At 49.2% G+C, this 24,175-nt stretch overlaps 1 protein-coding gene across 3 annotated transcripts in view; it reads left to right on the top strand.

The window, feature by feature from the left end:
• SYN1 (synapsin I) overlaps window positions 1–23,238 on the top strand; it is an 84,507-nt gene extending 61,269 nt beyond the window's left edge. Inside the window, exons 6-13 of one of the 3 annotated variants that reach the window (XM_033172960.1) lie at window positions 13,689–13,751; window positions 15,530–15,672; window positions 16,053–16,127; window positions 16,714–16,816; window positions 18,450–18,599; window positions 20,676–20,739; window positions 21,068–21,740; window positions 23,054–23,238. In XM_033172960.1, the coding sequence (XP_033028851.1) occupies window positions 13,689–13,751; window positions 15,530–15,672; window positions 16,053–16,127; window positions 16,714–16,816; window positions 18,450–18,599; window positions 20,676–20,739; window positions 21,068–21,740; window positions 23,054–23,189 (1,407 nt within the window). In that variant the 3' untranslated portion in view covers window positions 23,190–23,238. The remainder of the gene's footprint in view (window positions 1–13,688; window positions 13,752–15,529; window positions 15,673–16,052; window positions 16,128–16,713; window positions 16,817–18,449; window positions 18,600–20,675; window positions 20,740–21,067; window positions 21,741–23,053) is intronic. The other 2 variants (XM_033172961.1, XM_033172962.1) reach the window with 2 other exon arrangements.
• The last annotated feature ends 937 nt before the right edge of the window (window positions 23,239–24,175 follow it).

Here is a 24,175-nt window from a genome sequence, read left to right as displayed (position 1 = left end):
GGGAATTTTCAAGGATAATTACCTTCAATCATCTTTGTTTTTTCTTCGCCAATGATCTCCCGCTGTCATAGGAGGTGCCTCCATTAAGGCAGACAGGAACCAGAAGCCCTGGTATAGTGATGAGCACAGCTGCCTTCCAACAGGATCTTCTGGATCCAGTACACTGTAGACTGAGCCTTCTGACTCACTTGTGAAAGAGGACTCAGATTTGCATAAAATGTATACTGATTTTTTTCTGCCTGCTGCACAGCTGTTAAAGGCACAACAATCCTGTTTCCCTCCAGCGATAACCCTAAACCAAAGTCTAGGCTGAAATCCTGTGTTCACTTACCTGGGAGTAAGCCCCATTAAGACAAAGAGACTTATGCCATTGTATACCATTGTATTTTCAGTTAATAGGTGCCTGGTGTTTAGCTCCTGCACAGCAAGAGATGTGCTTAAGCTTCTTTGCAAAGTTTTCACACTTTTTATTTGCACTTTTTTCTGCAGGGTGGATTCTTGAAGCCCTCTAGCACACTTATTGTCTAGTAGTATTTGCATAAAATAACTTCTAGAGAATTCCTGAACTCAAATGAACTTGCCACAGGAAAGATGCATCATGGTTGTTCGTAAAAATATTATTCATTCATTCATTCATTCATTCATTCATTCTCTGCCCATCTGGCTGGGTTTCCCCAGCCATTCTGTAGAAGGTTAAGCTGTGTGGATTCCAAGGATTAGAAAATGAGACCAAAGCAGTAAAAGTGCACCTAGGGGGAGGGGAATACAGCAGCTCTTTAGGACCCAGGGCTTCCTATTGCCTGGTGTTGAAACAACTCACTTATCACTCGTTGGCTAAAAACATAAAAACACTGGTAGGCGGGAGCAGCCAGGCTGTCTTATCTCACAGAAAGTTGCCTGCACATTTTGCTTCATAACACTTAGAAAGTTGCCTGCACATTTTGCTTCATAACTTTCATTCTTGGTGGGCTGGAGACTCCCACTCCCCCATGAAAGCTCAGCGTAGGGACCCTCATTCTCTGTGAGCCTGGCATACCAATGCCTCCTGTACTGCCCTCTCAAGTGGACCTGCACATCAGTCACATCCTGAGCATCAGTAAAAAACACCTTCAGAGGGTTAGCTTGTACAGTGGTTACAGATGCTTCAGGTTACAGACTCCGCTAACCCAGAAATAGTACCTCGGGTTAAGAACTTTGCTTCAGGGTGAGAACAGAAATCGCGTGGTGGCGGCACAGCGGCAGTGGGAGGCCCCATTAGCTAAAGTGGTACCTCAGGTGAAGAACAGTTTCAGGTTAAGAATGGACCTCCAGAACGAATTAAGTTCTTAACCCGAGGTACCACTGTACATTTGATAGGATTAAGTGGGAAAACTTTTCTGGGATTGTATCACCTCAGGAAAATGGTGGATGGGGGTTGAATATTGGAAAGTTCTCCCACTCCAATCAACTTCCCAATCTTTCTCTGTTTGCTTGTAGAAAAATAGCATGTCAGCAAGAAAGCATTGCTCATTTCCCTGGTGTAGTACTTTTCTTCATGGAGGAAGCTTCCTTCCTCCCCATAGGGAAGTTTCAAACATTCAGGCCTCTGCCCACCTTCAGCTTGATGTGATCCAGTCCCAGCATATGATTGATTCTACTGACAGCAGAGACTCGATTCCGCTGGCAGTATAAACTAGCCCTCTGTGTCTTTTGCTAGACGGGCAACCTGCATCTTGAGGGGGGGGGTTGCCTTCTGGGGAGGTGCATCGATGCAAAACCATGTGTAGTCAAGCTGCCATTGGAACTGCCCCAGTGCAAGCAATCTGACCTTCTGGAGCTGGTGTGCTGAATGGGTCTTAGCTCTCCCTACCAAGCAAAGCAGAGAACTTTTAAGCTCTCCACCTTGTTTACTGGGAGGATCTTGCGGGGCTTTGGTGAGATCTCACAGGAACTCAGATGGCTTTGTGAGATCTTGCAAGAGCCTCCCAGAGCCTAGTAAGCTCAGGGTCCATAAGGAGACACCAAGGGATTCCTTCAGCCCTGATGTGCCTAGGATGCACGAGAGGATGCATGGTGTTGGGGGAGCCCAGCCTGGCTGAATCCTGTGGCTCCTCTATTCTCTTGCCTCTGGAAGCACCCCTGGGATCAGAACCTCCCCCAAGTGCAACCTGAGCCTGGTCTGGAAAAGCGGGTCTCCTGGCTGCAGCAGCGACCCCGAGAGAGTAGGAGGAGGAAGCAGCGACTGGAGCTGCACCCGTCCAACCATGAGGCTGCCTCTTCCACACTGCCCCAAATCCGGCGCTGAGCTATACTATTCAGAATCTGCGTTGAAATGTCTGCTCTGCTATCCTGGATGGTGGGGGGAGAGCTCAGCAAATGCAATGTGAAGGCTTTGCTCTTAAGCCCTATCCTTTGAATGACTACATAATTGCAGTGGCTCATAGAGTCAGGCCATTAACCATTGCCTGCACATTTCCAAACATTTCTCAATAACTAATGAAGGCTAAAAACTTGATTTGAAAATAAATGTCAGGACACAATAAGTTTCTCAAACTTGCTGGTCCGTGGAATAGACTTAGCTCTTATTTTGACTGTTCGGGGTGTATGTTGGCTTAAGTCTCCAATCCAGCATGTGCGTAAGCAAGGCATTTCCACTGAACTCACCAGGGTGTACTTCTGAGTAAGTGTGTCATATAGTAAGTTCAATCAGTACACGATGGTGCTGGGAACCAAGGTTAGAGTGTTCTCTTCCAGCTCTGTGAATGAAAAGCAGATAGAGCAGACTGTTAGTTAATCTGGGACATCAGTGCCACCTCTGATGAAAGGGGCTGTCAGGCACAGAAAGGGTCTTTCCCATCACCTGCTTCCTAATATTTATAATATTTATAAGCAGGATCATACCACTTCTAACAGTCATGATTTCCACCAAAGAATCCTGAGAAATTTAGTTTGTTAAGGGTGCTGAGAGTTGTTATGAGACCCCGTTGTTGTTGTTGTTGTTGTTGTTGTTGTTGTTGTTGTTGTTGTTTTATACCCAGCCTTTTTCCCCTGGCAGGGACTCCAGGTGGCTGACAGATAAAATAACAGCTAAGTCATAGAAAAAATATGGTAATACTTTACACACACACACACACACACACACACACACACACACTGGCACCCGTCTGTCTCGAAAGACAATGGGAGTGAAATCAAACCAGAGTGTTAGCAAAACCACAGTGATCTCCCCCGGGGTCCAAGCCCTGGCAGTGTGCCTGGAGGTTCTGGGCTGCTCAGAGGATAATACTCCCCTCTTGGCCTCCACAGGAAAGCAGAGCAAGACGTCGGGCACCAGCCTGGCTGCAGGGGTTGCCAGAAGGAGGAGTGCAAGGTGCCTTACAAGCATCTTAGGGATTCCACTCCGGATTTCTGTAGGGTTTACTCCTTAGCCTTTTCTTCTCCCGAAGATATCCCACAAGGCAGCAGAGGTTTTGGATCAGAGTTGTCCTTCTCCTTCTCAGGTGGATGAGCCTCATCAGCCCCTCATTTCCCTCTACAGCACATGCAGAAACCGCCTTCTTGGACATTGGACCCACCCTTGGTCTCGTCCGTCCAATCTGTTAGAGCCTGTCTTTGCATGCAGGGGAAGTCTCTAAGTCACCGAGGGTTTGAGACCCATCGGCTACCCTCCCTGGTTTAGCCAGCCAGTTGAGCCACAGGTAAGAGCTGGGTGCAGGGTGGGGATCAAAGGTGGACTAATTACCCCAGAAGGAGCACAGCATGTCTCCCATCAGAGGTACTACCCATATATAATGTATTAAAAACACAGAATAAAAACAGCATGGCACCATCCCTTTCATTAAAAACCTCAGTTCCCCCAAACCTGTTGGAACAATACCAGGCGCGTGTTGAGCACACTGCTTTATGGAAGTGAGTTGTGGGCAACTTACAACCACCAGGAGCGACGCCTCAATGCCTTCCACATGCGCTGCGTCAGGAAGATTTTGGGCATCACATGGAAGGGTAGAGTTTGAAACAAAGATCTGCTCTCTGAAGTCCACATTCCCAGCGTGTTTGCACTCCTGTCTCAGCAATGTCTACACTGGCTTGGTCATGTTCACAGAATGGAAGGTGGCAGGATCCCAAAGGATATGCTTTTTGGGGAGCTGGCTTCAGGCACCAGGCCTTTTGGCAGACTAACCCTGTGTTATAAAGATGTCTGCAAATGTGACACAAAGGCTGGCAACATTAACCCTGCCATATGGGAATTCTTTGCAGAGGACCACAGTGTCTGGAAACAGTCTGGTTGTGCATCCACAGCAGTGACCAGAGAATGAATGACCGCTGGGAGGAGTGCTGAGAGATGAAATGCCATGGTGCATCTGTAACAGCATGATAGGGGACTCCTAACACTTCTTACCACACTTAATAGACTACAGTTCCCAGAATTCTTTGGGGAAAGCCACGACTGTTTAAAGTGGTGTAATACTACTTTAAGCGTAGTTTGAGGATGGGGCCTCGGGGGGCCAGGGATTGAATCCAGTACCTTTTGCACACAGCGCATGCCATTCTAATGCTGAGCCTTCCCCCTTGTGAGTAGGGACAGGGTTAAAAAGCAGGATAGAAATCCCAAATACATAGCAAAAGCAGTTGGTCACAGGGTGGGACTGGAGTTTCAGAGCTCCTCCAGATTTCTATTCTTGCCTTCCGCGTGGGCTGGACCTGGCTGGGTCCAAACCCAGGAATCCTAGGTCCTAATCTTGGCTACCGGTGGGCAGTGAGGTTAGAGGGAAGAAAGCAGAGGTGGCTGTTTGCAGCCCTGTGGAGTGTCAAATAAACCCCTACCATTTTGGTGGAGGGATGGGGGAGCAGCTGTCCTTGGGGAAACAGAGTGAAACAGTCTGTGAGTGTGTTTATTGTATGGGGGTGATCCACTTTCCCTTTCCCTGAATGCTCCATTATTCCTGGAAACTGTTGCCCAGGATTGGTGGGGGAGTGAAGAGCCAGAGCTCTGGCTAAGTGGGAAAACCAGGCTGGGCTGAGAGCCAGGCCTTAGTTGGAACCACATGTCTCTCTCACCCTCAGAGAGGGGGGGGGGGAGAGCCAGAGAGCCTGCCTTTGCTCCTGTGTGTGTGTGCGTATTGGGGTGGGAAGGTCAGAGTTGCAACAGAGAGGCTGAGACAAGGGAAGTACGGGGGCTGGGATTAGGAGATGGGGTGATCCACCAGAGGATGGCGTCACTTTGGGAATGGGGCCAGGGATGCCAAGTATGGGATAATGGCACAGAGGGGAAGATAATCAGTGGGGCCTTGTGTGTATGTGTGTGTGTTTCTGCTTGTGTGGGCTCCTCTCTGGTCTGCTTGCTTGGGTCAGGGAGATGGGATGTTGTGACACAGCAACCCAAGTTTTGCCAAAGCAGATTCATTCCCTCACCACCTTTTCTCTGGAATCCTGGCTGCCCCGGCTGTGAACCTTCTTTCTGCTGGAAGGCTGCCCATCTCCCCCCCCCTCCCCGCCCCAAATTCCTTCCCCGGCCGATACTGCACTTGAGCGCAGAGGCCAACAGACACCACCAACAGACTGGCACCGAGCATCACCACCCTGAAAGGAGCAGGCATGATGGAAGGAGGCGTGGCAGAGAGCGTGGCAGGAGCCAGGAGCCTCTCACAAGACTTGGCACCACACCATTTTAAGCAGATTTATTGCACTTTAGCAGTCATGGCTCCCCCCTGCCCTCACCAAAGAATCCTGGGAAGTGTAGTTTACCCCCTCACTCAGCTACAATTCCCAGCACCCTTAGCAAACTACTGTTCCCATGAGTCTTTGTGGGAAAGCCACGTGCACTAAATGTGGGGTGTGGGTGGCTCTCCAAACATGCCTCTGAGCTCCTGCCCCTTTGGCTCCCATCACCATTGGCCTTTTATCTGCAGCTCTCCTGCCTTTCCTCTGTGGGATGATATGTCAGTCAATTCAACAGTCCAAGAGGTTTTCGCTGCTTCTGCTGCTGCTGCTGCTTCTGCTGCTGCTGGTTGTAGAGGCTTTGATGAGTCTCTCAGTTTATATAGTTTATATCTTTTGTTTTGTAACCTAAATGTGTACATGAATGAATGTCAGTAAATGAGTTTATTTTGGTTATTAATCAGATTCATGTGTATCTTTATTTTAAAATAAAGGGATAAAGGAATTGACAATCAAGAAAGGACGAAGGACTCAAATGAGTCAGCAATCCGTTTGCCGCTGTGCAGGTTTAAATAAGGAACGTTTAACTCTGCAACCATATGATATAAACGTTCCAACAGTTTCCAGGCAGGGGCCATGCTTTAAAGATCCGCCTCCAAGTGCTTTTCCTTTCCTCTAGAGCTTCCCCACAAAAACCTTCTCATTCAAGCTCAATTGGACCAAACAGCAATCAGCTTAAAACCCAAATTGGTGCCTGCTCCAATTACGCAATAGGACTGCAGAAGGGAGAGCCATGGGCACCATTGCTCTGAATGGGAATGAGCCGAGTGAGTGGGGGGGGGGGCCAGCATGGAAGAAGGGAAGCTTTGGCAGAAGGGGCTGCTGGTAGGCACTGCTGGCTGAGATCACATCTTCTCTCTCTCATCTCACTTCCCATGGTGCTTCCAGCCACTAGAGTTGCCTCAAGCAATTACCACAAGAAATGGATTATATATGTAATGGGACTGCATTGGTGTCTTGTAGGGCTTCCTGCCCAGCATGGGAGTTTTCAAGCGCTTGGGGAATTCAGCTCTGTTGCAGCAGAGAGCTTGTGAAACTCAAGCTCAGGCGAAGCTTTGCGTTAAATGCGTAGTTTGGCTGTGCTTGTTTTTTGTTTGTTGGTTTGGTTGGTTTGGTTTTTTGTGAATAGCATCCCCAAGGCGCTTCCAGGCAACCTGCTTCTTGAATTGCTTCCTGATTTGTTTGCAGGGAATTTGGAGGGCTGTTGTGGCAAGCAAGGGTTATCCCACACTTCCCAGTGCATTTTCCATTAGTTTTCCTTATGGCAAAAGAACAGAAAAAGTAAGGTCTGATCTTTTGGGGAAGCTGGTTTGTTGTGCAGGGATTCCAAGCTAGCTTTAATTGTGCAACCTTCAGTTCGTGGGGAAAGAGTTGAATCCTACCTGAACATAGTGATGGTCTGAGGAGCACCTCCAATATCTGTGTGATGGGTCAAGACCGGGACTGTAGAGAGAAGGGAAGTTTTTTATTGACCTTTTACCCCTGTGATTAGGGAATATAGGGTTCTGCCTGGTACCAAGTCAGACAACCAGTCCTTCCTGCTCAGCGCTCTCTAATCCAACTGGCAATGGCTTTTCAGGGTTTGAGGCAGCAGTCTTTCCCCAGCGCTACCTGGAGATGCCAGGAACTGAACCTGGAACCTTCCACATGCAGAACAGATGCTCCGCCACTGAGCTATACAGCCCTTTGCTGTCCAGGGGTCCTGGATACCCCACTCCCCAAGCAGCTATTTGCATCAAAAGAGAAGTTGCCATTTCCTCCTGACGCAAATAGCAGCCCCCGTGGGTTGGCGAGGGTGGTTTTCACCAACAGTGTGACTCCAGTGTTGCATATGATTCCTTTGACACTTGTATTTTTGTTTTGTTTCACTGTTCTCTTGGAAATAAATCTGCAATTGCATTGTCATTTATCTAGCCATTAAGGTGGTGCTGGCACTTTCAGGCACCAGGGCTGCAGAGCTCAAGGGGGCTTTCAATTCTTTTACTCTCAAGCCAGGGGTGTTGCCAAACAAGGAAACTACCACCAATGTATCACTGCCCCTGGTGGTCAGAACAGGGAACAGTCGCAATTGCAGCCTGTATTGCTTCACTGTCAGCTGTTCTGGATCACATCTGACTCCACCACAGGTCCCGCTGTTTTATAGTCTGAGCACTTTGCCAAAGACCTTGATTGCTTTCCAAAACTGCTAATTAACTACCTATTGTTGGATCAGTTTTCTGGACCCACTGATGACAGGGATCATTAGTATTATGTTAACATGTGGGTTTCAAAATTGCTGCCCTCAAAAGAATGTCAGGTCTTGATGGGAAATTCCTTGTTTTTCTGAGCAGCCTGTGAATAATCCCTCTCCGTTTTTAAGAACTGGCAACTTATCTCCACTTGGAATGTGTCCTACTTTAACCCCCAGGATAGGACTCACTTACTTTCCTTTTGCTGAAAAAAGGGAAAAAATCAAATTGATGTGCTTGATAGAAAGACAACCTTTGAATCAGAAAGTAAATGAAGGGGTTCTGAACAGACAGGACATGAAACTTGCTCATAAGAGAGACCATCTGTGAATTTGAATGAGGAATATCCTCCAAATGTGTGGGCGCCCAGCTATTATTTTGGATTCAGTATTAGGATTTGACATTGATCAGCAACCCGGTTTATCACCAATGCCAGGCAGTGGTGGTCAGTATTTACCAGTATGTAACAGCTGACGTGGGGCCCGTCCACACTCTGCTTTTCCTGTGTTTTCTAGGCACAGGGTCAGAGCAGGTTCCCCCTTGCCCCACTTCTTCCCCAGGAAAAGCCCACTCTTTACTGGTAAATTGGAGCAAACGTCAATCTGGAGAAAACCCAAATTGCCATTTGTCCCAATTGAGTGCTAAGAACAGTTTTCCCCAGGGGAAGCAGCAGGACCAGAAGAAGGGTGAATGAGCCCTTACAGTTGCTTTCAGTGCATTTTGTACAAACTCATCCATCCTTTATTCAGACCTTCATTCATGCATCCAAACAGGAAAACATTCTCTTGAATTGCTTGTTGTTTGTTGTTGTTTAGTCATTTAGTCGTGTCCGACTCTTCATGACCCCATGGACCAGAGCACGCCAGGCACTCCTGTCTTCCACTGCCTCCCACAGTTTGGTCAGACTCATATTGGTAGCTTCGAGAACACTGTCCAACCATCTCGTCCTCTGTTGGCCCCTTCTCCTTGTGTCCTCCATCTTTCCCAACATCAGGGTCTTTTCCAGGGAGTCTTCTCTTCTCATGAGGTGGCCAAAGTATTAGAGCCTCAGCTTCAGGATTTGTCCTTCCAGTGAGCACTCAGGGCTGATTTCTTTGAGAATGGATAGGTTTGATCTTCTTGCAGTCCATGGGACTCTCAAGAGTCTCCTCCAGCACCATAATTCAAAAGCATCAATTCTTCGGTGATCTGTCTTCTTTATGGTCCAGCTCTCACTTCCATACATCACTACTGGGAAAACCATAGCTTTAACTCTACGGACCTTTGTCGGCAAGGTGATGTCTCTGCTTTTTAAGATACTGTCTAGGTTTGTCATCACTTTTCTCCCAAGAAGCAGGTGTCTTTTAATTTTGTGACTGCTGTCACCATCTGTAGTCATCATGGAGCCCAGCAAACTAAAATCTCTCACTGCCTCCATTTCTTCCCCTTCTATTTGCCAGGAGGTGATGATCTTAATTTTTTTGATGTTGAGCTTCAGACCATAGCCCCAACTATGGGGTTGCGGTGCTAATCTTGCTTTCAGGCCGAGGACAGGAGACCAAGGGTACTTTTTATTATGCATTTGTGATTATTTGTGCTCTTGGTGGAGTTCTGGGAAGGGGGCGGAATATGGGGTCCCACTTTCAGTACTGTTTGTGCTAGCATAGGTTTCAGGGCAGAGATATTACTTCCAAGTCCCATAATTTCCTGTGAAACCCTGTAACTTTTTATTCTGCAATGTTCTGCTTTATCTTTTGTCCTGCTTTTTTGTGTCTGCGTGCACTATAGCACTAGTAGCACCCTCCAGAGAGCAATAAAGCAATCATGTTTGCAAAGCATCACAGAACAATTGATAAAGCAGAAGGATGTGTGGACAGTCCAGTGTAAATCCACTGCTAATCCACCATTGTTGCCAGATTGCAGAAGGCACTGCCTGCCTGCCCCAAAACCCACCCCGGTCTGGAGGGTCCTTAAGAATAGTGCAGAAGAAAAATAAAGGGGTCTGTTGGGGGCTTAGACCAAAAGGTCTATTGGGCAACCAACACATTGCCCCTCTTTGCCCTTTGGCATCTAAGCATTACGTCAGACCCTCCTGAATCACAGGCCAGCTCCTTCCTGTTTTGTGCCCTCCAGGTTCTTACTGCTTACAATCTACTTTTGTAGATTGCACAAGCTGTTGTCAGCCCGCACTGGGGGGTTGTCCTAGAAGGCACAATGTCATTTGGTTTTTGTCACCCTCCTAGACCTTCCCCTTGCTTTAAAATGCTTTGGGTGTCAATGTGATGATTGTGAAGGATGGTTGCACTGCCTTAAAAAAAGGAAAAAAAGAAAACTTCAGAGTTTTTTCATTACTATTACTCATGATGAGTGATGGGGCTGACTTTGTACAAAGAAAGGATGACACGGTTGCTTGGCACTTCCCACTTCCTGAAATGGCAAGAGGTTTTACGGTACAGCCTTTTTCAGCATCCATTTCCTTGCACGGAAGAATTGTGGCATTTTCATAATATCTATGTATTTACAAATGCGCAAGTTGTCTTTATGTGCATCTGTGTTTGAGTGGGGAGGGTGCCAAGAAGCAAGCAGGCATCCAGACAGACCATTGTAACAGCCAAATTATCAGTTCCTCAAAAGCAACAGCTTCCTTTTTCCAGCCACCTGCAAACCTCAATTTTTCTCTCTCTGTCACAAATAGAACCCCTTCCGTCTCTGCTTGGGGCCTCTCCAGACATCTTTGTTATTGCACCTTTTGGGCCAGTCACACGCCATCGCATGTTTCCATGCCATTTCCAATGCTGTTTGTGTCTGCAAATGTTTTGGGGAGGTCACATGGCTTCAGTCCAAATGCCAGGGACTGGGCAGAGGAGGAATGGTGAAGACCCTTCCAGAGAAGAGGAAGACAGTTCAGAATTACAACAGGGGGCTGAGGGAGAAGCAGATAAGAGGGAAAGCTGGGAAATAATGGGAGAGGAGGAGGAGGAGGAAGAGGAAGCACCAGGGGGCTGACAGCTGGTGGACTCAGTGTTTTTAGAAAGCATTCCAGAGCCCCCCTCCCAGAACCCAGGGCAACCAAAATGGTCAAAGGCCTGGAATCGATGCCTTATGAGGAACGGCTTGGGGAGCTGGGTATGTTTAGCCTGGAGAAGAGAAGGTTAAGGGGTGATATGATAGCCATGTTCAAATTGGAATTTGCTACCAAGGAGTGTGGTGGAGTCTCCTTCTTTGGAGGTCTTTAAGCAGAGGCTTGACAGCCATCTGTCGGGAATGCTTTGATGGTGTTTCCTGCTTGGCAGGGGGTTGGTCTGGATGGCCCTTGGGGTCTCTTCCAACTCTATGATTCTATGATTCTAACCCAGCAAACCTTGAAAGTAGTAGAGCAAATAGCTCAAAGACAGAGGGCACTTAGTGACACCCGTAGAGGAGGTGATGAAGATGACAAATGAGGAAGTGGAGAGTCACTTGGGACAATGCCACTATCCAAGAGGCTGCATTCTAAAGCCTCTCTCTGTAAATACTGAATAAAAAGCGGACAGTGAGAACATTCCTTGTCTTTGTATGTTCCTGGGCCATGGGAGTTGCTGGCAGCCGCCTGACACCAAACCAGTGCACATCCCATAACTTCTCAAGAAATTGCCATATCTTCTTATACCACAATGTTCTGGTTTATTCCCCCACAGACGTTTGTTGCACTGCATCTCCTCTGGACAGCAATAATATGGTAGCCTTGCGGGAGCATTGCAGAACCCTCACTAAAGTAGAATAAATCCAGCACTAATGCACTATGACTGTTTCAAGGGCATGGTGCAGAAGACACTCAAAATGAAGCACCTGTCTGGAGAGGCCCTTAGGCAGGTGAAGTAGCTACCAGCCCCTAAAACACCTTCAGTTATCAGGCTATGCAGAAACTACAGAGAGAAGATTGTCTCTGTGCTTGGCAAGACAAAAGTCCTTCTCCCGTAATTAATACAGAAGCACACAAAGCAAAATAATCCATCCTCTTTTGGAGCAAAGGATGAGTATCTGGTGGTGAGATCTCAGTCTCCATGGATCTTTGCAATGCTGTCTCCTAGATTTTGGAAGGCATTAGGCAAGGCATCCTCAGTGGGCCCTCTTTGCTTGCAAAAGATGGGACACGTTACATTGCAATGTTCTTATAAAGTGCCTGCCCTTATTTGGGTACAAAACAGGGTCAGGTCTTGCCCAACCTAGGCACCTTTTGGAGCCAGGCTTGCATATTCAGGGCCTGATAAGATAGGGAGACTCCCCCCCCCACACACACCCCACTTCAAATGCATGGAGTGCTGTAAACACCTACGCCAGAGCCAGTACAAGAAAGACGTCAAGAAGTACAGATAACTCCCTTGTTCTTGTATGCATTCCTTAGGATCTCTAAGATCTTTTTCTTGGCCATCTTCCTTCCTTTGCAATGGAGATCAGCTCTTACTCTCACCTCCAGCCTCTCTCTCCACTGACTCCTTTCATCTCTGTCAGCATCTTTCCTGAACCACAAGGTGCCCAGACTGGAACACACCACTCTGAGTGAGGTCTTAAAGTTGTGCTGTGATTATTAAAGCAGCTCCACGCCATATGTAGGAATAGCTTTGGCGGTGGGGGTGTCCCAAAGCAAGCATGTCAAGCTAGGGGGGGGGAAGGACCCATGGACCTCCAGAGAAGTTGGTAGGCTATAGCTCCCATTGTCCCTGCCATTGGCCATGCTGGCTTGGACTGATAGGGGTTGTTGTCCCACAAAACTTGGGGGGCCACAGGTTCCCTGCTGTGCCTAAAACAGCAATGCAGTGGGGGGGGGACCTCTTTAGGCAGCCACTTCTGAAGCACACCATCAAGATTTCTCTCTGCTCTCTGCTGGACTGCCATTCCATACTTTGCTAATAAAAGCCACCAAGATCTGCACCAGCTGCAATAAAACACGTCTCTTCCGTATCGGTCTCCCATTGGAGAATGGCTTGACTTTTCCTGCAATGGTACACTCTTCCACTGTCTCTTGAGACAGACAGACAGACAGACAGAGGCTGTAAATCTGGTGTGGGGAACCTCTAGTCCTCCGGATATTGCTGAACTGCAACTCCCATCAGCCCAACAAGCAGGAATTATGGGAGCTGTAGTTCAGCAACCTTTGGAGGTCCAAAGGTCCCCCTCTTCTGCTGTAAATCTTCCTTGGGCAGACTGTTACCTAAAGTTTTTGTCCCTAACTTGGAGCTGATTTTTGCATGTGTGTTCATCACTAGACAACCACCACATCAAGTGATAACTCATATGGGTAAAAAAAGCCAACCTGGGATAAGTTTTGTATCACCTGTCTCTGCTTGGCAAGGGGTTGGACTGGATGGCCCTTGTGGTCTCTTCCAACTCTATGATTCTATTTTCCAGTGGAGTTAGCTCACACATTCAGGCTCCAAATCCTATACCCACGTACCTGGGAGTAAGACCTACTGAACTCAGTGGGACTGAACTTCTGAACAGATTATGCTGTCAGTTTGCCAGTTGCCAATGTTCAGAAATCAAACAACATGCATGGATACATAGACTGGACCTTACATTTGTGCATTTGGTTCTGCTGTTTTTTTCTGAGGCATCCTTACTAAATTGCATTTTGTTGTAATCTTTGAATGACTTTTTCACCACCTTCTCTGTAACATTTGCAGTCCCTTGTTTTGTGTCAGCCTTTGAATTCACATTTATCATTGAGCAGTACTAACCCCTGCAGACTGCTGTCCTGTGGCTAAATGTGCTGATCACCACCCCTTTTCTGACTTCTCTTTCCAGCTCACAACCTCCAAGTACCCAGTGGTGGTGAAGATGGGACATGCTCATTCTGGAATGGGCAAGGTAAGTGGTGGAAGAGGTAGCGAGAATGCAGCCCAGCCCAGCTCAGTGAAGTGCCCTTTGGTGGGACGCCTCTAGTGGGCTGATTTATCAGCTGCCCCATTCTGAAAGGAGAGTTGTGTTTTGTTTCGTTTTCCAAGACATTGTGTGTATTGCACACTTAGGGTGACTTGCACTTAGGAAGTTATCAGGACAGTCACATGTGAATCCACTTTCAGTTTGTGCCTGCATTAGTTTAGGGTGCAGTCACACTGCAAGATTTCCAGTCAGTGCACAACCTGTAACTTCCTGCTGAAACGCCACAACTTTTTATACCACAAATGTTCTGGTCTATTTTTGTCCCGCTTTCATTGTGCACACAGCAATAATGTGTTAGTGTTGTGGAAGCATTTCAGAACGCATGAAAAAAAATCCACCACAACTGTGCTATTACTGTGTCAAGAACATGTTACAGAATACACCTCAGCTGAACTCCTGTCTGATGGGCCACCTTGATGAAGTAGCTTCTCTCCCCTCTTGAATTTCGATGCTCTGGGCAACTCTTGGTACTGCCTACTAGACTGGGCCAGCCTTGCTTGGAATGCAAAGGCCACCATCACTCAGACAAGAGAGCTGTTTGCCTCTGGGCTCTCTTTCCCAGGTCAGTAGGAGAAGGGAGTGCAGCTGGGCAGTGGGGGTGGAATCCACTCTCTTTCCCTGAACCCCTCCCAATATGAGCCTGTCCTCTTACCAACATTTTGTAGTTGCTGTCTCTTTCAACATCATTGCCCTGCAACTCACAGAGAACTCTGCTTTTTAAAGGCTGGAAGCAGAGGGTGCTCCTAGATGACCTGCTTATTCGTCCTGATTTGCTTGCACATTGCTTGCACATTGGACAACATGTATTAGAATTACTAGTACTATCCAAGGAATGGTGGAAGTGACCAAAGAAACCTTAACCAATTTAATGAGCCATTTGCAGTTTCACTGTAACGCTTGTATGCACTTGGGCATGTGGGCTTCATCTTTTAATCAGCATTTGTTTTCAGGGAGGTTTTCCTTCATTCTGATTTGTTATGCTACACTTTCCGGTGTGTTTCTCGGCCGCTTGCCTTATTGCAGAAAGTCTGATCTTTTGGGGAAGCAAGTTTGTTGCGCTCAGTCAGCTACATTTCTGCAACCCAAATTTGCTGGCATGCAGTTGAATCCCACTTGGAAATAGCAACAGTCTGGAAGTGCCCGGATGAACAGTTTAGAAAGAGTTGGATCTCGTTTGAGACAGGCTTTGTTTCGCATGGGGTCCACCTGCACACCCATTGTCACTCTTTTGTCCATGGCCACTTCTGGTCAAGCAGTTTAAAAAATGACACATAGCCCAGCAAATATTGCTGCCTTGCAGGGGTTGGACTAGATGACCCTTGGGATCCCTTCCAACTCTACCATTCTATGAAATCCTGTTGACCTGAGGGCGAAAGTGGGATGAGCACGAAGACACATCAGGCCTAGCGATCCCCATTTCAAACCACCTTCAATTTAAAATAATAAAACAAAATTTGCCTCTGGCACTTGGGGGAATGGGCCACGCCCACCTTTTGATTCCCTCTAATTCTTTGGATGAACGAAGCTTGTGGAAAAGTGACCGCAAGTGGCTGTTGTGTGTGTACAAGTCGAGGACAGGTTTTTAAAGGGGCAGAAGCCCAGGAGTTGCTCACTGTTTGGGGAGTGGGGTGGGAGGCCCAGCAGGGCTTTGCTTGCGTGGGGCGCAATGAGGCATGGGGAAGCTTCTGTGTGTTTGCTTACAGGTCAAGGTGGAGAACCAGTATGACTTCCAAGACATTGCCAGTGTGGTGGCCCTCACCAAAACCTACGCCACTTCAGAGCCCTTTATTGATGCCAAATATGACGTCCGCATCCAGAAGATTGGCAACAACTACAAGGCCTACATGTGAGCTTGGGGCTGGGGCTGCTGCTGCTGCTGCTTGCCTTTCTCTGCACCCTCTGAGATGCAGCCTCTCTACGGAAGCTTCCTGGGCAGCCCCGTGATTCCTCCCCTGCCATTTGAACTCATCTCTCTCCCGCCGCCCCCCGCCATCTCAATGCCAGAGTATTGAGAGAGTGCGGTGCACCCCATCAACCCCAAGATGCCAACAGTGGCATGTCACGAGTCAGTGGAGATGCTGTTGGGCAGCCTTCCTTATTTCTGTGGGTGGAGGAACAAAACCATTTCTCCCTGCAATCATTGCCTTGTCCCTTTGCCTCCCTGCTACTATCAGGTCTTTCTCCGCAACCTTCCTGACACTAACGGTGCCTTCTCTCCCATGGCAGGAGAACCTCAGTCTCGGGGAACTGGAAAACCAACACAGGCTCTGCCATGTTGGAGCAAATAGCCATGTCGGACAGGTAAGTGGCAAAGCATCAGAGATGGGGCTCTGGTTTGGGTGAAAATGACTGGGGACTATTTTTGCCCGAAGATGGAAACTTACTGGAAGAATGAGAAACCAAGACAGTAAACTTTTTAATACAGAGTGGAAATAATTTATTGAATACTTGCAACATTATTGTAAACAGATTAAATCATGAGCAGGATTGATGTAAAAACGTGCAGTGGTATAAAATATATATTGATTATATGGGATAAATGATAATTTGGTTCAATTTGGAAATGCAGCCTAAGCATTATAACCATGAGGAACCGCAGAAAGAGGCGGAGGGAAGTCAAAACATGCTATATATAATAATTTGTACTTTTGTGTTTATTTGTTTTTTGCAAAATGAAAATCATAAATAAAATTATATTAAAAAAAGAAAATGACTGGGAACTGAAGGGGAGTGGATTACATCCAGGGGCCTGGCAAAGAGAAGGGCTTCCTGTCTAAAAACTGCCAGAGCTAAAGATAATGAGACGGAGGCTCTCACTTGCTCCCCATCATGTACCCAGAGTCACCACTGCTCTCTTCCCCTTCCCTGACCCCGGATTCACCAACAGGTACAAGCTATGGGTGGACACTTGTTCAGAAATCTTTGGTGGTTTGGACATCTGTGCTGTGGAGGCTCTGCATGGGAAGGATGGACGGGACCACATCATCGAGGTGAGGTGCTGGGCACATGGTTCTCGCCGCCACTTGCCCTAAATATGAATCAGCTTACTAATTGCTTTTTAAAGGAAGCCTGTTGATTAACTGAAGACTTTTGAGTGAGCAATCTACCTTTTAGTCTGTTATTTGTAACCAATGCAAATGAACTTCAGACCTTTAGTGTGCATGCCTTATCAGAGATCCAGGATGGCATTGTGAGTAGGCTGCCACAGAGCGTAGAATTGTTGAATTGGGAGGGACCATGAGGGTCATCTAGTCCAACCCCCTGCAATGCCAGATTCGTTTGGCCAACATGGGGCTCAAACCCATGACCCTGAGGTTAAGAGTCTCGTGCTCTCCTGGCTGAAAGGCCTTGCTCCAAATCCCTGCTCAGCTGTGGCATCAGGCCTATTCCCGTTTTTAACATACCTCATAAGGTTGTTGTGAGTTAAAGGAGGGTGGCCTGAGCTCCATAGATGTTGCCTGGGATAAAAATGTAACCCCTAAAACGCATGTATTGGAGATATTAACTACTCACAGTTTGAAACTACCAAACCTTTTTTGTTCTTCATTTGCTATTGCATAAACACACAAGAACCAACATAGCTCCCCATAGACTAAGATGTCCTCAATTTGCTGCCTGCCCCCCAAAATTTTGTTTTATGTTAAAAAATGCATTCATTGAATAAAATGGGACCACACAAATGAAAGCTTGAGCTGTTTAATCTGCTGATTAAATCTATTGAAGGTAGCAGGTCTTGTTTTTTTTACCTCATGTGGTTAAACCTGTGCTTCATGAGCTGTCCTGCTTTGGAGAGCTCTGCTGCACATTGAGAAAATCCGTTCAGCTGCCCAGTCCATTGGATGCCCTTGCAACTGCATCCATCCTTGAGGAATGACAAGACACGGTGTGTCCCTCACTCTGCCCCACACTGCCTTTCCCACGTGCCTTCAGGTCTGCGGGGGGGGGGGGGGGTTGGGGGGAGAGACGCACTTGTGCCCTCTAAAGGCGACAAAGTGCTAAAAGTCAGCCACGCCAAAGTGGATTCCAGCCAGCGACTTCTTGGCTTCCTGGATCAGGCTGCATTTTTGAGTCACCACCCGTTGCCTCATGCGGTTCTGTTAATACTGCTGCTTAGCACTTTTATACATATTTTCTCAGTAATCCTTTCCTCAAATATCCTGTAATGTGGCTTATCATCACGATCTCCAGACTTGGAGGGAGGGTTAGTGTGTGTGTGGCGAGGCCCCCTCAGACGCGTGATTTGAACTGGGAACTTTTTGTTTTCAGCACAGCCTCTTTGCTACTGTGCCATGCTGAGCCTGGCTGTATTTGACATCCCTTGATTTCTTTGATTGTCTCCATCTACATGTTTGGCTATGAGCCTTAGGAAACCCCATTGTCTGCATGCTGGGTGTATCTTACAGAACTCATTTAAAACAGGGGTGGGGAGCCTGTACTATTGGACTCCAGATCCCATCAGCTCTAACCCAACATGGCCCATGGTGAGGGATGATGGGAGCTGCAGTCCAGCAATGCCTGGAGGGATGCAGGTTCCCCATCCCTGACCTTTTGCAAAAGACCCTCCTGCTTCCCCACTCAACCTGATTTGGGAAAGGAGATCACCACCTGCTCTTCTTATCCCAGGTTGTGGGATCCTCCATGCCATTAATTGGAGACCACCAGGATGAAGACAAGCACCTGATAGTGGAGCTGGTGCTGACACGCATGGCACAGGCCATCCCTCGCACACCTGTGCCCTCACCTGTGCGCTCGGCCTCAGGACAACATGCCCAGGTATTGTACCTCCTTTCTCTTCCCCTTTACGCTCCCCAAGATGAGACTTTCACTACACAATCCCCAGGCATCTCGTACCAGAAGTAACTTTCATGAACTTCTGCAGAGTTTGCTTTTAGGTGAAGTGGGGATAGGATTGCAGCTTTCACCTCATCACCACAACTGTGTGTGTCCGTATATGCCTCGGTATGCTGAAAAATATCCTCGGTGCATCAGGAAAGCAACACTTTCAAAAGACATGGGGTTGGTTTGTTGGTTTGTTTTAAAAATCAAGGTATGTGGAAACACTAAACAAGAGGAGGGGAATAGAGCGCACTGTTGCACACTAGTTGGAAATATGCCCACCTCTGTGTGCAGACAACATAGAAGTCACTGCTGCTTTAAATAACATTATTGCACACAGGAGTGCACAACTGCAAACTGCTGTGTTCAAAAGTGCCCTGTGAAGAAACAAAAGTCCTGTGCTTTTCAAAGGTTAGGTGTGTACGCCACATTTGTCACCCTATTGAGTGATGGGGCCTCAAGTAGCTAAGAAGCACTGCTTGGCTGTAGGATGGGGGCCGCTGGCATGGAGAACACCAGGTGCTGATGGACTCCAGCTCTTCTCAGCCCCAGCCTTCATGCCTAATGGTTAGGGGACGGGGCAGTTGTGGTCTTCAGAAATGGAGAGCATCTGGTTCCTCCATTCCTGCTGTAAACCCTTCCCTGGCTGAGCCATGTGGCCCCTCCGGCTCAGCAGAGTGCCTTAAGTTCTGCAATTAGAAGAAGTGGAGAAAACCAGTCTTCCTCTCTGACTCTCCTCCACACTTTGTGACCAACAGGTAGATGGTTGCTCCAACTCAGTCTTCCCCAACTTGGTGCTCTCCAGATGTTGCCCAGCCTCAGCCAGCATGGCCAGGGTTCAAGGGCACTGGGAGGTGTAGTTCCAACAATGTTGGGCAAGCAAAGGGCAGTGTGGTGGCACCATTCTGGGGAAAGGCTGTTCTGACTCCATAGAAGAGCAGCTTCTTCGTATTTTACAAAAACAAGAGAGAGGGGGAAGATGTCTCCCTTGGCTCTTTCCCTGATTCTGCTCCACTTGCTGATGGGGGCCTACCCAGGAGATCCAATGGAGCAGAAGTCCCATGTGACCCACCTGCCCATGTCTCTTCTCTTGGTGTGCTTGGTCAGGTGGGCATCCCCATGCTAGGGAAGGATTCACAGCCAGGAACAAGACTAAGACTACAATACCCATCAGCATGGCCAATGGTCGGCAATGATGGGAGCTGTCATCTTCACAACATTGGGAGGCCATCAGGCTCCTCCAGCCCTGCTTGAGAAGCTTGCCCCTGTTGGGCAGGTGTGTGGGATGTGAAACACGAGAGCAGTCAAATACAACATCGCTAGAGTGGACGTGAAGGTGGTCTCAGTCCTCCAGCCGGAATTTCCTGTTCTCCTGTGCTGAGACAAAACGTCCTCTGTGTAACTGGCATCTCCTGGGCAGGTTAACACAAAAGCACAGGGGCCAGACTCCATCTTCCTCTTTTGGATCAGCTTCTCAACAGAGCAGCATCTAGTTAGGGCAAAGATGCTCTCTTGGAAGAGAGGACAAAGGGGCTTTTTCCCATATGGAGATAGTCTCCACATGTATACTATTTTCTAAGCTAAAAGTCTGCCTTCTGGGATCTTATTGTGAACAGGATGATGTATGTAAGTAAACTCTTTTTCTGCTTTTATAGAAGACTGTGTAGTGTCTTATTTTGAGAGGGATTAAAAGGGGAAAATACAAGGACATTTATTACAGAGGCTCTAGCAAACCTGAGCAAGCTATCCGCTGTGTGTGCTTAAAAGGAGAATGTAAGACACTGCTAAGGTACGGGACTTGTTAACTCAAGTTGGAATAGGCTATAATAAACAATATATCCTCTCCTGCATCCCTAAACATTCCCACAAGGTGATGGTTGGCGAAATACATATGGAGAATGGCACCAGCTGGGCCAGAAGGTATGGGAAATGTCCAACCTCTGAGAGAAGAGGACGGGAGTGTGGTTCTGACCATTCCCCGCCATTAATCTTTCACTTTGGTTCTGTCCTCAGGCTCAGCCAGCTCCAGCTGGGCAGCGACAAGGCCCTCCAGCCCAGCAGAGACCCCCGCCACAGGGTAAGGACCCAACATCAAGAAGGCCAGGGAACTGGGGCTCACGCGAGGGTGCAGAAGGACTCAATACGTGTGCCCCTTTGTGAAGAACAGTCGGGAGCTGGGGGGAGAGGCTTAGAATCCTAGAAACGTAGAGCTGAAGGGGACCCCATGGGCCATCTCATCCAACCCCCTGCAAGAACCCACCACCTCCCCAGGGAGTCTGTTTCACTTGGGAAGTTGTGGGCTCTCCTTACCAGAAGCCTTCTGTGTGTGTGTAATCACTGGGTTGGGATTTCTGAGGAGCCATTTCAGTCGTGACGGGTTTCTTCTCTCTCCTCTCTCTTGCCAGGAGGCCCGCAGCACCCACCTCCGGGCTCCCAGCGTCCTCCTTCTCAGCAGCGCCCTCCCCCACAAGGCCAGCAGCTCTCGGGCCTCTCCCCTCAGCCAGGTGGCCCCCAAATGGGCCAGCGCCTGCCCAGCCCCACCACCCACCAGCCTCCTCCGCAGGCACAGCAGCGCCCAGCGGGGCAACGCCAGCCCGGCCCAGGAGCCCAGCAGCCTCGTCAGCAGGGTCCGCCGTCCGCGCCACAGTCCCCCCAGCCCCAGAGGGGTCCAAGCCCCAGTGGAGGCGGGCAGCAGCCGTGGCAACAAGGGTCCCCTCAGCAGCAGCAGCAGCAGCAGCAGCGGCCTGGGGGAGCAGGCCCACCCAAGGCAGCCTCCGGGGGGCCCCCAGGGTCACAGCAGCCACCGCCACAACAGCGCCCCCCAGCGGCTGGAGGTCAACCACGGCAACATCCACGGCAGGGCAGCCAGGGGGGCCCACCTCAGCAGCGCCCTCCGGGGGCAGGAGCACAGCAGCAGCGCCCAGCACCTCCCACAACCCAACAGCCAAGGCCTAGCACTCAGGGGCAGGGCCCCGGGGGCCCCGGGCAACAAGGCGGACGCCCTCCATCAAGCCAAGGCAAACCACAAGTGGCCCAGAAACCCAGCCAGGACCTGCCTCCTCCCCAGCCCCAGCTGAAGTAAGTGTTGGACTCCAGGGCTCCTTGAGGAGGGGGGGGGGGGAACAGAACTGAGTTACTAGGTTCCCCTGCTCATGTAGTCACCCTACTAAAGAGCAACACTGCTTTCAAATACTGATTTGTTCAAAATGTGACATTTCAGAATTAACATTGTCCATGTTGAATTTCAGATTTTGCTTCTGAAAATCAACTTTAGAAAGCCAAGCCTGGTGCAGTTTTAAGCTGTGGTGTTTGCATTAGGTTAAGTTAAAACCAGGGTAGGTGGGTGCTTTTCATGAACACTTGAGCCTCCAGCCCCCCACCCAAACTAAGGTGAAAGTGTTTGCCTGTTCAGAGTGAGGGATGTACTGCCCTCCATATTGGCTTTGTAATGACAATAGCTAAATTTGATTGGTTGTGTGGTGTCATCCATGGGTGTAGCCGGGGGGGGGCAGGGGGCAGCTGTCCCCCTCCCCTAAATCAAGCAAATAAATAAAAATACTTAACTGACCAATTGTGTCACAGATAATTTAGTTCTGCCCCCCCCCCAATAAATCCTGGGTATGCCCATGGTGTCATCACATAATCAGACTGGTTACTTGACCCCAGAGATGGCAAAAGATAAAAAAGGGTGAAGAGGCTGCTGGGACCAGGGCAGCAGACAGACCCAGAGAACTGAGCATTTGGGGTTTCAGGGAACACCCCACCCCTCCACCCCCCTCCAGCCAAAAATGTTTCCTTGCATATCTAGTGCATCCCTTAACAAAGCCAGCAGGCCTGGGGCTTCCTCTCACCTTTCTAAAGGCAACAGGTTCTACCTGAAATTGGAAAACCACACACCTTGAACTGGAGAAACCTGGCGTCCGAATTAGAGGGACGCGCCTGAGAATTCACCTCCCCAGATGCTTTTCCTCTAGAAGGATCGCTCCGTTTTGCAGAGCCTGGGTCCATTCCCTGCTCTCTGCTTCCCCCTGCTGGACATGCCGTTCTTGGCAGTTGCAGTGTAGAGGAGGGGGGCGAGAGGGTTGGTGGGTTGGTGGGGCGCAGAGAACGGCATTTCCCACCCACACGTGCCTCCTTCACCGCTCGGTGCTTGTTTCCTTCACTCTCCCAGGAAGGAGGGGGGATGCTTCCCAAACGCAACCCCCCCTCTTTCTTTCTTTCTTTCTTTCTTTCTCTCTCCCTGCCCCTCACCCCCACCCTGCATTACTTGAAGACGCAAGTTTCTCTTGCCTGGCCTGATATTAATAGTGTGTTTCTCATCTCTCCGCCTCTCCTCCCCCTTTCCCCCTCCCCTCTTTCCTGCCCCCCACCCCTCCCTCGCTGCCCCTTAGCAAATCCCAGTCTCTGACCAATACCTTCCCCCTTGCAGAGGCGCCGGTGCCGCGGGGGAGCCTTAGTCAGGACGAAGTGCGAGCCGAGAGCATCCGCAGCCTCCGACAGAGCTTCGCCAGCCTCTTCTCCGACTGAGAGACTCCCCCCTCCACGCTGGGACCCCTGACACCCCCGCAACCCAGGACTCCCCCCACGCACCTCCTGCTGCGACTCTTCTCCCCTTCCTTCCCGCACCCCCTTCCTCTGCTCCCGCAGCCCCTCCGACACTCCCCCGCAGGAGCCACAAGGGACGCACAACCCCCTGCTATTTGTTCACCTTGGGCCAATGAGAATCCCGGGGGGGGGTTATGGGGGGAGCCAGCCGAGGGAACCCTTGGCAAGAGAGGTGTGCCTCGGTTCCCTTGCGCCCTTGGCAAGGGGTGTGGCGCAGGGAGCTCCTTGCCACTCCGAACTAGCGCAATTTTTGCGCCCGCCTGCGCCCATGGCAGGGCCAAACTGGCTGACCCCTAGGTAAGTCTCTGCCTGGAAATCCACTGAACGGTCACCATACCTGCCAGAATGGATCGGGGCCAAACGAATGGCAGGGTTTTGTGTGTCCAGTGATGCTTCTGACTGTGGAGTCGTTTTTGAAAATAATTCTATACATCTCACAAGTCTAACGTCTGCAAAGCTGGATTCTGAAATATTTTCCCACCCCACCCTAAATCAATTTCAAGAGCTCCACTTTCCTGCAGAGGGAGCTTCCTTTTAAAAAATTGCCAATGAATCCCCCCACCCAAACCCAATTTGTCTCAGCTCCCTGTTTCGTAAAACCAATTCTCCGTATGCTTTGCTGCTTACTCCCCATGAAGAGGAGCCCACCCCCACAATTAATGCTTCCCAGCACACAAACTGGCAAAGCCTGCATTCCCTGGAGTCCTCCTTGAACCCAAGGCTGGAGATTTCTCAAGTCCACGTCTCTTCTAACATGAATATGCAAACTCTGCCCGGCTCTCTTCTCCTGGCCCCGATGCTGGTAGGGGGCAGGGGCACCCCCAGGGCGGGGTCCATGGGAGAGGAGAGGGGTCTCCGGGGATCTCTGTACATAGCACGAGGGAGGGGACCCCTCCTGGGCCATGTCT

Source organism: Lacerta agilis, chromosome 16 (genome assembly GCF_009819535.1).
Source record: "Lacerta agilis isolate rLacAgi1 chromosome 16, rLacAgi1.pri, whole genome shotgun sequence".
NCBI classification, from domain to species: domain Eukaryota; kingdom Metazoa; phylum Chordata; class Lepidosauria; order Squamata; family Lacertidae; genus Lacerta; species Lacerta agilis.
This window is presented reverse-complemented; position numbering and strand designations above follow the sequence as displayed.